This window comes from Podarcis pityusensis (genome assembly GCF_964106645.2).
Source record: "Podarcis pityusensis genome assembly, chromosome: 12".
Classification (NCBI taxonomy): Eukaryota; Metazoa; Chordata; class Lepidosauria; order Squamata; family Lacertidae; genus Podarcis; species Podarcis pityusensis.
In genome coordinates, this window is record NC_138037.1 from 30,737,933 (window position 1) to 30,755,382 (window position 17,450).

A 17,450-nucleotide genomic window follows, 5' to 3' on the forward strand; every position below is an offset into this window, starting at 1 on the left:
GGACCCCTCATTTTATATGCCACTGGTTTAAAACTTCTTAGATAATTCCTTTTACAGCAATCAGGTTTTGATATTGGCAAGTAAATACCGTATTTTTCGCCCTATAGGACGCACCGTCCCATAAGGCGCATCTAGTTTTTTTGGGGGGGGAATAAAGGGGAAAAAAATTATTCCCCCCCCAGACGCGACCCCAGCCCCCAGAACAGGCAACTCTCCCAGAACAGGCAACTCTCCCAGAACAGGCAACTCTCCGCAAGCCGTGGGAGCCCGGCGCCTTGCGGAGAGCTGCGCGAAGTCTGGAGAGCGAGAGGGGTCGGTGCGCACCAACCCCTCTCGCTCTCCAGGCTTCAGCGAATGCCTGCATTTGCCCCATAGGACGCACACACATTTCCCCTTCATTTTTGGAGGGGAAAAAGTGCGTCCTATGGGGCGAAAAATACAGTAGGTTCTAGAAACGACCAGCAGACCTAATTGAAAGGAGTGTCAACTGAGAGAAGGGCATAGCACTTCTAGTGAAGAACATTTTTGAACATAAATCGCCATGGTCCGGAAGTGATGGATAAAGATTGAAGTTTCATAATAATGCATAATAGTTTTCCTTCAGTGTCCAGAAATGATCTCTGTCAGACAAGATACCAGAGTACATGCACTCCTGACCAGGGTTGATCAAGCTTTTTATAATGTTGTGAAATAGATTTATTGTTCCATGAATGGTGCTATTAATATTGCCATGTAAAAAGATTGCTCATTTATCTCAATCTGGATTTCTGGATGTGACTTGTTTGCTTGATCTGCAAACTTAAGGAATGTTGTTTTGGTTCGCTGAGCCCTTTCATGCTTTTTAGTTGGTTTCCTTTCCTTGACATTGTAAGTGTAAACTAAATTAAATTATGTTGCACCACCAATTGGCAGTGTTGAAATAGTTGCCTCTTCTGGTGTGATAACCGTTCCATCTGCTGTATGCTAGTGGCCAATGAAAGCAGATGGTGTTGCACTTTGCTGAAATATGTTGCAGATTTCCATTTTGATAAATGGAGTGCTTGAATCAACAATTTGTTTTCCATGCTTGCTTGTTTTATATATATATTTTTTAAAAAAGTTTTGGTATTTCCATATGTCTTTTAATGCTGATATATAATTAGTATGCTTCAGGACTGTCTGCCAATAGCTGTTGGCATCAGTCTTTGTATGCATTTCAGTCTGCATCAATTTAAAGCTTTATAATTTGACAATAGGGCTTGCTTTAATTGCCCTAGTTAACATTGAACAATTGGAATTCCCCTAGTTCAGAGGCACTTTTTCCTCTTAATGTCTCACTGAATTTTCAAGAGGTGCATGTGCAACTGGTGGCGTAAATTTTCAAGGCATGCGTGTGCAACCAACTATATGTGCCCTTTATGAGTTTAATTGTTAATTGTTTCGTGTGTAAGGAATACATTTAATCAACATAGACATAATAATGCAGTCTCCACTAATGTTTTGTAAGCATTTATATGTGAACCCCATGAGACAAGAGCCCACCAATCCACCTCTTTTATTTTGGGGGTGGGAAAATCATTTTATGTTGGTACGAAGTTTTTTTAAAGCCATAAATTTAGCATGTGTTTGTACTATATATACATATATACATAAAAGACATCTTAGGCATTGGAGATATTTATAAACTATTGGTTCTTTTCTCTTCCCTACAAGAAGATAAGAACAGGCAACATCTACCAGCTATCAGACCCTTAGTATCTTAAAACAGGTAGTGTGTCTTCAGCACACACGATGTGGATTTAATGGGGAAGGGGGGGCCAATTCTTGTTGCTTAAAATGTTTTTAATGGTATTTAAGTACCTTAAGCTGAGCAGGTACTTAAAGATTGATTTGGAAAGCATAGCTTATTATTTCTGAAATAAATAGAGTATTAAGCTTTTGCAGTATAGAGGTGGTTCTGTTGCACAGTATTTTTTATCCAGATTATGGGAAGGCTACCAAGCAAATGAAATACCTTGTTGGTTTTTTGATTGGAGACATGAATGTATGCATGTTGCCATCAACTGGTTGCACATCTTATAGGAAGCATACCAAAGCTGGAATGGAGTGATAATGGCATGGAGTGATCAATGCTCTTACATCACAGTTTGGCCCTCTTCTCTGTTTAGGCATATGAACTGTTTTTGCCAGAATCTCAAGGGGCAAAGTACTTTATTAGCAGAAAGATAATTTAAAGTGTTAATGGTTACAAAATATAGGCTGCCAGCACATCTTAGTTTTCAGATTCAGAATTCACTGCCAGATTCATCTCCTGTATCTTCCCAGTCTTACTCTAACCTAGTTGTTGCAAAACAGGATTTCCGCTACAGGCAACCCCCATTTTAGGCACGACTAATATGTATGCAATTGCTCACACGTGCACAATACTGAACCCGGAAGTAACCCAGAAATGTAACAAAAGATGTCACTAAAAGGGTGGAATGGGAGCTGGGGCGGAACAGGGTGTTTCAATTTCAGGCAAGTGCACAGTGACCCGGAATGCAACCCCCGTGGAAATCAGAGGTTGCCTGTACTATACATGTAACCTTTCCCCCCTTCTTGGTTCTTTTGTTTTCCCCAAAGCAAAGCTGGATCTTTAAGACTCTGCCTCATGAATCCCTGTTAGGCAGCTATCTGCCTTTAGTCTCTTCCCAATACAGTGGTACCTCGGGTTAAGAACTTAATTCGTTCTGGAGGACCATTCTTAACCTGAAACTGTTCTTAACCTGAGGTACCACTTTAGCTAATGGGGCCTCCCACTGCCTCCGCCGCGCAATTTCTTTTCTCATCCTGAAGCAAAGTTATTTCTGAGTTAGCGGAGTCTGTAACCTGAAGCGTCTGTAACCCGAGGTACCACTGTATCTTTCAAGTAACATTTAAGTGTATGGCTCAGGCAATATGTATTAATCCATTCCTTTCTGTGTTGTTTCTGTTGTGGTATGTCAAATCTGCAAGGCTGCTTTTGTAACTTCTAAATTGTTTTATATTGGCAAGTTACTACCTTTAATATTTCCAAATAAATGTTAGAATTGCAGCAATTATTTTTGGCTTTCTGGAGCAAGCATGCTTAGGTTGGTCTGTTCTAAATCCCTCAAATTAAGCAAGGTTATCAAAACCAATACAGTTCTTTTCATGTGCATGCAGTCATCTCCAAAAAAAGTTTCAGTGAGGAGTAATACTGCTAATTCCCCAAAATTACCCTGTAGCGAATACACATGTAAGATACATGTTTGTGTGAATGTCTCTCTTGATGCATTAGAAGATCTGGTAATATTCTAGGATGAAGCAGCCACATCTTACTCTTCGCTAGCCATTTCCAGCCAACTGATTCCACTTCCCTTTTTTTTTCTTTTCCAACTTTTTCAGTGTTCTGTGGTTGCTGAGCAAACCCAGTCTTCATTGGACTGTTTCCTTCCCTCCTTACATTTCCCCCCGTAATATTTTTTATACTTCTACAGATTTTGGGGTTTCACTCAAGCCTGCTGATACCTCATCTGTGCCATTTTGTCTATGTAAGGATTGGTACTCACCCCTAAATTCCACAAATAGATGAAACAACGAGCAGGTCATGCATGCTTGGTGTCTAGGTTTGTTCTGTTTCGCTTGAATGCCATTAATTTTAAAATATATTTACTTTTAGAGAACTCGAGGACGAAAACGAAGCTACATTCCTGAAGAAGAAAAACCTGAGGTTGGAATTTTGAGAAATTAATTTATTTTCAGTTAAATTGGTGAAAATGTTGACATTTGAATGAATAATGTTGCTGAAATAAGACTTGTGCTCTTCTTCCACCTTTTTCTGTTTCCATCTCTTGATAGGAACGTATTCCTAGAGAAAGAAGACAGAGACAGTCTATAGTACAAAAGAAGCCCAAGTCTGAAGATTTAAGAACCGAATGTGCCACATGTAAGGGAACGGGGGATAATGAAAATCTAGTCAGGTAGGTTTGATGCTGTGACCTTTTCCAGAGTGGATTAAAGTTACATCTTCATCATTTTCTCATTGTGGCTGTAATGAATGACCTCTTAATACAGAACTTTTTTTAAATCTAAATTGAGGGAAGCATTGCTTCAGAAACAGTGGTTTGAACCATTTGTTGACTTGCCACATAACTTTATCCTGTGGATTTAAATGTAAGTAACTAGAGTAATGTTTTCCTAACAAAAGGGAATTAATTTTCTTTTGTCAGGGTGAGTTACCAGGATTCTATAATGGGTTTCAAAGGTAAACAAGGCACCCATTTTGACAGCTATCAATCTTCACCTTCTGATCCTCTACCATGAAGGTTTTTTGAAGTTCACTTTGCTTCATTCATAAGATACAAAGATCATTGTGCCCTTTTCTTAAATATTTCCAAATGTTTTATCTTAGTTCAATCTGGAAAATGCCTCATGTTGTGTGTTCTTTTGATGAGCTGTTAAAATGTTACAGGGTATACTTTGTGATTCTGAATTCAAATCAAGAAGGTGTTGTGATTCTTTAATGAATTGTAGGTGTTAAAGAATAATACTCAGATGGTTTCTTCTTAACTTCATTAGCTGACCCTTTGTCTGCCCCGAGAAAAAGGAATGATTTATAAAATTCTGACTTAGCTTTTGTTATGCAATAAAAAATACAGCAGCTACCAATTTTCAATTTCTCTTTAAAATGAGAGAACTTGTAAATGGGTTCTTGTAAAATATACATTGAGCAGGGAACTACTTTTTACCATTTATGTAAGGAAACACAAAAAGATTGCTTCATTTTGCCATGAACTTTTTGTTAAACATCAATGAAGGCCAGGATCTTTCAGGAGCACAAATGAGATGCTACTGGGACTTGGGAGGTAAACCTTAAAGGCAAAGGAATACAAACCGGGAGCAGACAAAAGAGACCACTTAGCTGCAAGTGAGCTTAACTGAACTCCAAAAGATATCTGTGATCCAGTTCATACCCAACACTAAGCCAAACTATTATCTACCATTAACATGCAAATGTGAAGGTTCCTGGAGAAGAGTTCACAGTTCCTTTGCTCCTGCTGTTACACTGAGCCTTTGTTTGGTATATCATCTAAACCCAGACTTGTGGTTTTATCTCACTTCAGAAAGACCACAAGCTCTAGCCCAAGTTTCCACTTGGTTTACAGCTTAGGGTTTGAAGGACACAAACAGGCCCAGTTCAAGAGGGCACACTAAGCCAGGCATAGGCAAACTTGGCCCTCCAGATGTTTTGGGACTACAATTCCCATCATCCCTGACTACTGGTTCTGTTAGCTAGGGATGATGGGAGTTGTAATCCCAAAACAGCTGGAGGGCCAAGTTTGCCTATGCCTGCAGTTCACAGCAGTGCAGCAGTAGCAGGACTGGGGGAGGGGCAATGCAGCTGCTGTCCATGTTATGTCACGATTTGCTTTGGTGTTATGTGCACACTGAGCTGTAGTGTGTCACTTTTCTACTGAACTATCTCAAATAAGAAACTTGGAACAATATTCAAGTACTATGCGGAGTTTGCTTCTGTTTGGGTGCAAGGTTTGGAGGGTTCTAAGAAGAATGAAGAACTATTATGAATCCCGTTGTAGTTCACTTCTCTCAGGGATTTTAGATGCTGCAGTGAGGTCAGGCTAAATCCTCTTTTTTATTTCTTTCGTGATATCCTATACCTTCACATATTAACTGCCACCACATGTCTGCCTTTCTGAACCTTTTATTAAAAGAACCTAATATACTGTTGTTCTAAAAGTTGGCATTTGTGTTACTTTTGCTGCCTACATGTGTCTCATCATAGTTTAACCAAAAGGGGAAGATTGTTAGAAGTCTTCAAACTTCTAAGAGAGTAAAGTGATTCTTTTCTGCATTATTCTCAATCTCAGTGTTTTAATAAACTCCAGAAGTTTGCTCTGGGGATTTATGAATTTATGTATAAACTTTACAGCTTAAACCTTTTGTGCTTCAGTTTACTTTTTGAACACTACAGCCTGAAAATACATGTCATTATTAGTGTGTGTAGCAGTGATTTAGTCCATGTAATTGTCTGTAACACCTTGACTTACAGAGATAGATTTATGCAACATGACTGTCTAATTTAGCCAACTCAGATTTTTAATTGACTTGTCCACTTTTTAGTTGAGACATAGGCCTCCTTCATTATCCTATAGAAATCACCTCTAAGTTTTACTTTCTCGTACCTTTTCATCAGGAGGATAGTGTTTGGAACTGTAGGAATACAAGTTTGGAACAGTTGTTTGAGTAGCCCTATTATTTCATCAAGGCTTGTTATTAAATATATATCTTTTGGCTAAAAGTAAAATTCCCCCATCTGTCAGTAGGGTGCATTTGTTTTAAGAATACACTGTTTTTTAAAAAATGGGTCACAAGAATATCTTCTATCTCTCAGCAGTGGCTAGAACTATTATCGATTGAATTGATCTTGCTTCTCAGAAACAGACTGTATTTAAGAGGATGTATATAATCAATTCAGGTCCTTTGTCCTAAGAAGCCTCCTTGACTCATTTGAAAACTTCACCATATTGCTGAAGCTCACCTGCTAAAAATAGTTTCTTCCCAAGAAACTTTGGAGGTTGCTTTTATAAACCTAAATGCTGGTGGTTCCCAGTGTGAGACTTCTGAACTTGTGAGACAGTGAGAAGATGATTCTATGTTCATCTAAAATACTAAGTGATGGTTGCTCCCTGTGTTACGTTGTGATATTTTCATTTGTGTTTTTGTCAATATAGTTGTTGGAAATGTTATTTGTATAAGAAGGCAAATACATTCATGGTGCTTTATGTATTATTGGAGACATTATATGGGTGAGGTTACTGAAGTTGAATCTAAACAAGGCTTGAAATTATTTTAACCCGCAGTTCTCGTGACCTGGGGTGAATGGGAAGCAGTCATCTTTTGTTTGGATCAGCCTCTACTGGTTGTTCAAGTATGCAGACTTGCAGTGCTTCTAGGCCCATTACTTGATAGCTAGAATATACTACAGTGGTCTCCTGGAAACAGTGCAATTATGCACCAGGTCTATGATGTCTTTCTTTAGCCCACAGAATGCAATTTAAGGCGCTAGTTATGGCATTTATGTCTTAATACCAGTAAGGCTGCTCTTCTCCCTTGTGTCTTGTTGCAGTCTCTATGATCAATCCAAACACCTTTCAAATGTTAGATCCATATGCCAAGATTATATAAAGTGAACTCACAGGGTCTCATTATAGGTGACTTACCCACTGTAACAGATTTTCATTTCTTCTGAAGGTTTGTCAGACTAACAAGTTTGAGCATTTCCCCTATTTCATAATTTATTTCTTTTTATTATTTATTTAAAACATTTACCGCAACAACTGATTCTCGTCAAATTTTACATGATAGAATTGTGCGACAATGAGAACATCTCTGCAGTTTTAGCGACATTCTTTCTTGTAACAGGGTATTCTTTGAGTAACTCAGAATTTTCCTGTTTGGGGTGAACTTCAGTCACTAAAACATGAATTGGGGCATTGTTTATGCATACATTGAAATTTTAAGTTAGGCGAGAGTTGCATTTTAAATCTATTCTGTTTATATGTAGCAGTCAGAGTTTGTTTTGTTTCCTTAAAAAAAAAGTGCTGTGCTGTTCTCCTTTTTTATAGTTAATTCTATCTGTCATGGGTGATATGGGTTACAAGCTAATTTAATTCAATACTATTCAAGCTGCATTAATATTATCAGTAGGATTGAGTAGTAGATAGTCCAGGGATTTTGACCATCATTGCTTAAACAGGAGCGTTATAGATTTTGATTATGGGGGGAAAATTATGTTGAGGCTACTACTTCAACCATCTGATACTTTATCAAAGAGACCTGAAACGTATTCAGCTGCTTTAGACAATCCCAGGGGCTCGCCTAAAATTTTGCAGAATTTGAAACCTTCTCCCTCTAAAGAGCAGACTCCCAACCAGCACTACCCAAGCCATTTCACAAACTGCTTTCCAAAGTTCCCTCCCTTTCTAAAGTTATTTGCCCTGAGGCAAAGCAAGGATGTATGGGTTGCAATTTCAGAAACACAAATCTAAAGTCCCATTTTAGGTGCACCTGATTATATGGATCCTTGCCACTGATTTTTCATAGAAATATTTAAAAGCATTTTTTCTTACAAAATATTGATTGATGGTTGCCATTGCAGTAGTGAATACTGCCGTGTGTGATTCTTTGTAACTTTTTGACAGTACAGCTTTAGGCAGGGATGGGGAACCTTTGGCCGGCCTGTAGGCCATTGCAGTCCTTGGAGCCTCTGTTCCTCGCCACCCTCCTCCTCTTTGCATTCTGCTCTGGCTGCAGAGAGGAGGAATAGCAGCAAATCCCAGGTGATAGGGGCCTGATCTGGAATGGGATCCTGGTATGGTGGGGTAATAATAATAATAATAATAATAAATTTTATTTATACCCCGCTCTCCCCAACCAAGGCCGGGCTCAGGGCGGCTAACAAGCAATAATAAAAACAAGTTGAATGAATACAACTTAAAAACATGATTAAAATACAACATTAAAACATTAACATTAGAGGAGCTTAAAACTTCTTACCACCACTGTGACCCTGGCACAGATCTGGCTTCTGTACCTGCTAATTGCATTGCCCCCAAAGAATCCATTGCAGTGATTGCATTCTTTCTTCCAATGGAAATTGCAAGTCCAGACGACTGCCCCAGGGAACAAAGGTTTAACGCTCTTCTACCTCCACACCAGGGTTCCAATCCAGATTGGGCCTCTAGAGCTTTCTAATTCCATTGTGGAGGAAACTTCCACAATGGAAGGTTTTCTCCAAAGCAGATTGGATGAGGTAGAGAGAGAAAATGAATGAATGCATAGGATGTGTTTGTGTGTTACTGTGTGTGTGTATGTGTGTGTGTGTGTGAGAGAGAGAGAGAGAGAGAGAGAATGAGAATGAGGGTGGGGTGGCGATGCACACCACTTGCATGCAGTTCCTGACATTACCTTTAAAGGACTGCAACCCCTCTGATGGTGGGTTGGGAAGGTTCTCCACCTCTTCTATATCTGATCCCCCCCCCCCCCCCCAGCTATCTGAAAGGGTGTGACTCTTTCAAATATACACATTAACTATTTCTTTGTTCTCTGATCTGAGAGTACTACATAGATGCAAAGAATTGCAGTATAAAGTGCTACAGGGAAACTCGTGACAAAGAAATGACTAAAGAATATCTAAGGAAATAAACTTAAAGCAATGTCAAAACACCATGGAGTTATTTTAAATGAATACTGTAGCCTTGCTTAAGATGACATTTTTTAAGCAAGTGTATCCATTTTAATGGCTGTGAATGCGCATTGCTATGAATGTGTACAGCACTCCAAGGCCTTGTTTATTACTGCTGTCAACATTTATAGATGAATCATTTTGTGGAGCATTCTATTATCATTGAGAAGTCCCTGTCCTACTGCTCGTACCCTACTCTGTTTTGATGTAGCATCTACCTATGTGCTTCTTTGGTTGATTTATTTCGTTGCTGCATATCACTTTGCCAACAAAACTTGTGGAAGAACGGAGAGAGTTTTCAACCGCAGAAGGAAAACTCCGTTCTAAGCAGGCATCTCTGAACATCAGGAAACTAGATAATATAGATGTCTCTTGTTCTTTGGAATAAATACTTCTGAACAATAAATAACATATGAAATAGCATTAATTGGATATCTGAGCAATAGGCGTTCATGTAACAGGCTTCTGCTAGCTCCTGGGATGTGGGAGGGGGAAAGTGGGATTTGGATTTGGACCGTACCAACAGGTGGCATAAACAGTTCCATTATTGCTTTGGATCTAGGTCTTGCAGTATAATTAGTAGAAAGACTGTGAATTTGCACAAATGCTGGTTGTTATAAGTTTGACTAATGCAACCCCCCCCCCCCCCAGACTTTAGTTCATTTAGTGGAGTGCTTCCAGAGTAAAATTGTTAAGTTTGAATCAAGTGTGTTGAGTGTTGCCCCATAGAAATCAATGGGACTGAATTTAGCCATGACTAAGCCTGGATCCAATCCATATTTTTAAAATTACATCTGTAATAAACATAAGTAATTGAGTGAAACCTTATTGTGGCATAAGCATATGTTATGCTCGTTTTCACAGTGAAGTATAAATTTAGATACTGCCTCAAAATAGTAGGGTTAAAATCAATAATGTTAAATATAAAATCAATAATGTTAAATATATATATCTGCTGCACTTTGCTTTCTTTTTTTGCGGTTCTTTGGAGCATAATAATAAAGAATGTGTGTTATTATTACGAAATACAATTGGGGGGGGGATATTTATTGTATAATGAAAGTCCAATCAGCAGCATATCTAAAGGTAGAGAGTGACCATTGTCTGAAACTCTGGAGGGTAGTCAGTCTAGACATTACCGAGCTACATGGGTCAATGTTTTTGAATTAGTATAAAGTCTTCGTGTGTTTCTATATAATGTCAGGAGGCACATTCTTTGTAGTGTTAACAGTGATGGTGTTTGATATTACCAAAAGCCTGTGCGCAGGATGTAGTGCTAAAAGAACTGCAAATGGGCATGTTTTGTGAATTGTTTTTAGTTCTTTTGAGGGATACAAATAGCTAAAATGTTATGCAAAATATATGGGAACTGCCTTTTAAGTGCTAATAGTAGTATTTGAAAGTCCAGTGCAACGAGCGATTACAGTGTATCTGGGCTTGACAGTCTTGTGTGTGAGGCATTAATGTTTTGCATCTTTTCATGAACTTCTCAACGTGGCATACTTTCCTTCTGGAGCTGCAAAAGTAGCAGGCAGTTTCTTTTAATTCTCGCTGACTTTCATATCTGCGATGAAACTATTCTAAGAGAATATATAATGGAAGCAATGAGTTGACATTGCAGGATTGTGTAGTAAGTGACTTTTACCACTGCACATAAACAGAGCAGTTATTCTAAATCATAGCATCGGTTTCAGTCAGATAACCACTAAAATCACTGCACTGTGGTCTGCTGAAAATGCCATCATCCTTCATCTGCCACATTAAGCCCGGGGAGAGCAGGCAGCAGTAGTGCCTGCACTGCTGTGGAGAGGGATGAGCCCTGAACCAAGCGAAAAGATGTTCTGGAAGAACAGTAACCTTTCCTATGATGTGTGCCTTTTCCATTACATTTTTGACACAAAATGCTGCCAAATGATTTAACGGTGACATTTTGTTTTGCTGACTTTCCCTTTTTCTCATTAAAGAGAAACAAAAGTTGGCTTTGGGAAGGAATGAGTAGTCATGCGTTTTGAATTCTGTTACAGGAAGCCTAATTTGTAAAATTATTAAATGTAGGATTTTCCTGCAGCCGAGCTTACGAAGGATTTTGTTTCATTCTTTTTATTGTGTTTTTCAAAAAAGTACTTATCTCCTGTGATAAGGTTAATTTCTATTGTCTTCTTTTCCTGTTGCAGAAATTGCACATTATTTCTAATTACTGAAACCTCCCATATTAGCCTGTGACACTCAGCTCAACACTCTCCCATATTTGCTCTTCATAATCTTATGAATATATATATATATATATATATATATATATATTCAGAAACTAGTTTAGAAAGGTGCATTGCAGCAGCAGGCATAGTACTTCCTGCCATAAAATGTGGACATTTTTTAATTGGGAGCAACCCCCTCCCCCTAATAAATTATTGTAAAGCACAGAAGCTTATATACATCTCAAATTGTATATAGTTTGTAAAGTAGGGAAACAGAAAAAGGTATCTTCCCCTAATGTGATGCACACATGTATTGGCAGAATTGGATTTTCTTCAGTGCAAGCTAGTGGCACTACGGTCAGCGCTGGACCTTGGAGTCTCAAATTTCAGCGGCACCCTGTGCAATGCCAAGATTTTGTGCCCCTTGCCTCCCATGTTCTATTCTAAATCATAGTAGCAGTGCCCCCGTAGCTCTGTGCCCAGCGTGACCGAACCAGTCGTGCCCCCCTAAATCTGCCTCTGCTACAGTTCCCTTTGCGTGTCAAGGCCCCCAAGCCACCCCCCAGGAGACTAAAGCTATAAGGACACTGAATTTAGGTTAATGTTAATGGGCAAAATTTAGGCCACAACTTTATTGGTTACAGAATGTGAGCAGTATTGGCTTAGTATTGGCTCAGACTATATCTGACTCCTGCCCCCCTTGCAGGAAGTCTGGTAAGGGTAAACCACCAGTTGGGGGAGCCCTGCCGATGTGGATCGACTCGAGCACCGCGGCACAAGGCTGAAAAGGGAAGCCTTGGAGTTGCGCCGCGGCTTAAATCGGCCCCGGTCTTGCCCCCAAGCAACCTCATTGGCCGCCTGGCAACCTGATGAGGCCAGGGTCTCCCCCATCGGGACATTGTCCCGCCCCCACGCTGAGGTGGGAGTCTAGGCAGCCTGACCGCACCCCGTCCCCACCCAGAAGTGGAGCCGATTTTTAATTCTTTTGCTGGTGTTGTGAGAGTCATTTTTTTTGGAAGACATAACAGACTCTTGAATAATTAACTTTGTTCTCCTTATTTCTACCCTGATAGATTTTGGTTTTGCAAAATTATTTAAAAATATTTTGAGGTGGGAAAACAGATTAAGCAATATATTAAGGCATGCTATGGTGAAAATGGCCAGCCAAAATTTGTGACATTGCACTAGAATACTTATTCAATACCATGTCTTCTGAGGACTAAAAGGCATATCATCCTCACACTGTGTGTCATGCACAGAAGGATGACTGAAGTGTGTGTGTGTGTGTGTGTGTGTGTGTGTGTGTAATCAATTATCTGTCTCCTGTTTAATAACTTTACATCTTTAGTATAGTTGTTTAAATGTTTATGAAATGATTAAAACACTTATCCTGCCTTTCCACTATATTGCAACACTCAAGGTGGCTTATGATCAACATGATGAAAATGTAATAAACTAAAGCCATGAACTAATATAGTATAGAAACACAGCTGGCAGTATCATATCCAAGAAAGGGAGCAGGGAAGCCATTCCAAAAGAAATTTGACACAGTAATCACAAACACATGCACTAACATTTTAAATACTATGGCTGTGTTAGCGACAAATAATATTGTGCAGGTTCGTAGAAATCGCATTCATGGTTTTCTGTTTAGTTCTCTATGGTTTTATAATTTGATATTTAATATTATGTGCCTCCACATTAGGAAATACAAATAGTGTAAATATGGTGCCTTTATGAGAAGTATGCAATTATTTTGAGTCATAGCATAAAACAATTGGCTGTGTTTGTGCATACAAGTGCAAACCTACATGCCTCAATATCTGTAAATGATCACCATGTTTTAGTCCACAACTGTTGAAATTCTCAAGCTTTCCTGACAAATGTGCAATTATTTAAAAGTACACGACTACTACTGAAGACATTTGTGTTTGGGAAGGCTTTACCTGAGGTGTAACCTAGTCATTTACGGAAGATCAATTTTTATATTTGATTAAATGTTTGTGTCGTTTTTGAGTTTGTCTGGATGGTTTTATTGTTTGAGTTTGTTGAATTGATTTTAATGTTCTTACACTTTGTGTTTGTTTCTGTGATTAGATTTTCCTTCACAGGAACTTACTGTTTGACAGGATGTGTTACATTACTTTAAAAGTTTGTTTTAATAGTTTGAGATAGGGGACAAATGCTCACACACTATCCTTCATTTGGCTACACTTCATCCTTTTCAGTTCTGAGTTCAAAGTTTATGTGTCATTCATCTTTTAACTATGCATGCTTATACCAAAGAATAAACTAGCACAACTGTCTTCATTGTAGAGGTAGTTGCAGTAAATTGTTTTCTAGTTGAGGTTGTGGAGAAAGGGGAGAAACAAAAACACAAGAATTTCATGTCTAGTGCAATAAAAATATGCCAGGAGTCATAGGAAATCATGATGAGAAGGTTATAAAGATAGCATGGAGGCAGCTATCATGTGCAGTGGGAGCAGTGAAGCAGCCATAGCAATTTGAAAAAGCTTCAGTCTTTTTTAAAAAATAAAAATCTCCTGGAAAGATAGTTACATGGCTGCTGGTCACCATATGTGACAGATGACAATTCAGAAGAGAAGCCACAGACTACCAAAAGTCACAGAATCCATGTGGGAGCTGTCAAAAATTGATCAGAACAATTCTAAGAAAGGAGAAAAAGACATTTCCATGACAAAGCTATAGAGTGAAAGGAAGAGAACCCGACACTTGTCAGGATAAATTTCCACCTTCCCACCGCTACATCTTATTTATGAAGATAAGGGTTTCCCCCTCCTTTTTGCAAGAGGCCAGTACTGGATTAACCATTGAACCTAAAATACTAGAACTTAAGTATACGAACTTTGATGCTAGTCACAGAAGATGGATTACATTCAGGATGTGTCTGAAATGGAGGAAAGAAATGACTCCCGTTCCTCAGTCTAGCAGCCAGCACAGCTATCAGCATTGGGAAAACTATAAAAAATGAATTGTAAAACAGTCTAGGAAAGAGAAACAACTTGTTCAGAAAAGCATCCATGGTCCTATGTGGGCTAGACGGTACAGTGTATCTCTAAAGGCAAACAAAATATGTGTTCAGAGGCATAGACATACACCTTGTTGCAGATTGATTGCTTTACTATGAAGGATTTTTCACGACAAAAATAAGTTTGTATGTTTAATTTAAATCCCTTTGAACTAGAGATGTGGAATAATGTGTATCTCCACAATTGCTTGTTGTTTAGTCGTTTAGTCATGTCCGACTCTTCGTGACCCCATGGACCAGAGCACGCCAGGCATTCCACAATTGCTATGAGGATCATATTACCAAATGGAGGGTTTTGCGAGTTTTAGGCAATGATCTGATTCTTGGCTAAATATGGGTTTAATTATCTTGGACCCCAAAAGGTAAAGATACATATTTTTTACAGGAAATGTCCAAATTCCATTTGATTTAGCCCTCCCAGGCTGATGGGGTTGCTGTGGATCCCAGCAGCTGTATGTTTAATTTACTAAGCTACCAGAAGACTGGTGGAGCCCTACAGAACTGAATGGGAGTGGAATTACCAAACACCTCAGCTAATTAGAGTTCATTCTATTCCCAGCAACTTCTCAAAATAGGGTAGGGGGGAGTAATTTTGCATTTTGCCTGTTTAAGCTTTTTGGATTTCAGTTTCCTTTTTGCTTATGGCACTTCAAGTGATTGAGTTTTTGGCATAGCCTGGGTTGGCCACACACAGACATACACATACAGAGATGGTTTCATGGTGGCGTGATTTGTCAGACAATTCGTTAAAAATGCGGGTGATGGCAGCATTTTAGAGTAATGAGCAGAGTTTGCATTGCAACCTCACAGGGCTGGGGAGAGTGCTTGAACCTGTTTGTCACATCTAAACAGCCAGATATGACTCAGAAGGTAGAGGATCTTATTACATAAATGGTACTATCAAGAAGGAACCAAATCTAAAACTACAGCAGGTGTGAAGTTAAAATGTAACTGTCTGTACAAAATAGTACTGTATACAAGTCTTCCAGCTCAACAGTTTTCTACCCATCAGTAATATGTGCATCTTGGTCACAAAATCTGATATTGTACAAACAGGGCCAACAAGTTTATATTTCCAGATGGCCTCACATTTGTAATCTGAGACCTTGATTAGGTAGTATTAAAATATATTGCTTGGTTGTTTTCTGTTTTAACAAAGATGCAATCCGTTGCCATCAGTTCCTTAATTTGACCAGAGTCTGAGGTAGGCAATCATTTGATTGGCTGGGGAAGCCCAGCCAGATGGGCGGGGTATAAATAAATTATTATTATTATTATTATTATTATTATTAAACCTAACTGCATTGAGTAAAGGAAGTTAGCATAGCATTTTCATCTCACTCTAATGAAAGGAAACACAACAGGGGGTTGTGTTCAGTGGTAATGTTGTCCACACATTGTGTTAGATAAGTAGCTGAAGAATGAAGACACATATATCAATATGTAAAGGAACTACCGTAATCATGAAATCAATCAGTACTCTTCCATTTAGGTGGTGAATGACTTGTTGGCACAATTTTCTGACTTCAGATTTCTCAGGGTTGTCAGTGACAAAGGACATGTGGCAAGGTGTGCAAAATAGGTTTCTTAAAAGCAAATCATTTTTGTACTCATTATGTCTACTTGGTTTGATTTTATTCTATGTTTCTGGTATTGGTTTTTTGCTTTGTAATTCAAACAGTCTCGATCAAGGGCTGAATATAGCAAACAAATATATATACAGGTTATGTGCACACGTTATCAGCATTGTATCAGTAGAAAAAGACGAAAGACTTGGGCAGTTTTCCACCTTTGCAATTTTTAATATGGAAAAGGTCTCATCACGTGCTGACATGTTTGTCAGAATTTATAAATTGCTTTGTATTATTGTGAGCCGAAGCGGTTATTTTCTTTCTTTTTTGCTTATGTTTGCATTAAAACAATTTTTAAAAACATTTTCTCATCTGCATAATTATGCATATTTTGAGTTTTTTTACATTGGATGTGGAATTTTAGTCCACACCCTCCTTTACCTGTCTTTTCTTTTGCAATGTTCATATTTAGCTCCTCCTTTCTTATCTTAATGTAATAGAAACCCCATTATTTGGTGTGCATGATTTAGGAGTTCTCATGTCGTCTTTCTAAAGTGGAGATCGGAGAAGAATTCTGCTGATTTGCCTATTGAAATGATTTCTTGCTATTATCCATTGAAACCTGTGGCATCTTTCATGTTTCCTTTTTTACTCTGAAGTTCGATACCCACTGTCAGATTCTCATATTCTTGTCTGAGTCTTGCTAGGTCAAAAGTAAAATATGTAAGTGCCTTTCAGTTTCCCTTTGTTAGAAATTTCCGTGTTAACGCACCAGATGCAACTATCAGCGTGAGTACGTAGTTCAAGGCCCCCCCCCCCATCTAATCAGAGCACATGTAAGTTTTCCCAAAGTTTTTCTGCAGTGTTTGAGCTAAAAGTTTTGAATTTGAAACATGATGGAATTAAGGGAAATAATGTGATTGGCATGTACAGTGTCTGCCATATAAATGCCGTAAAAATCACAGTAAACCCGACTTGCTGTATTTCCTAATAAATATTGAAAAAGCAGGAATCTGTAATTCAGAGGTCTGGATCCGCAGATGACTTGTGCAAGCGGAAATTCAATTTCTCTGCTGCAACCCCTGTGCCTCATCACTGTCCCTTGACCCTCAAAAGCTTTTCATTGGTGTGGAGGCTGTCGTAGGGAGGGAATGAGTCTGAAAAGCCCCACTGTGCAAGTGGAGTTCCATTCATTTGTTTCTGGATCCAGCTCAGTAACTATGGATGCCCTATTGACATTATAAAACAATTGCTTCGTGAGAACGCTGTGTGCTGCTTTGCAATTGTCAATCAACTCCTGCCTTTCCTGATTGGACACAAGAAGTATAGTTAATCTGGTATATTATCGTGCTATATAGTTAAGAGTTCTGACAAGGAGAAGCTTGCTCTCT

At 38.8% G+C, this 17,450-nt stretch overlaps 1 protein-coding gene across 10 annotated transcripts in view; it reads left to right on the top strand.

The window, feature by feature from the left end:
- Positions 1-17,450, top strand: part of PHF14 (PHD finger protein 14) — a 130,767-nt gene that overhangs the window by 46,337 nt on the left and 66,980 nt on the right. For all 10 annotated transcript variants that reach the window (XM_080974637.1, XM_080974633.1, XM_080974628.1 and 7 more), the window contains 2 exons: positions 3,659-3,709; positions 3,838-3,959. In XM_080974637.1, coding sequence (XP_080830763.1) covers positions 3,659-3,709; positions 3,838-3,959 — 173 coding nt within the window. The remainder of the gene's footprint in view (positions 1-3,658; positions 3,710-3,837; positions 3,960-17,450) is intronic.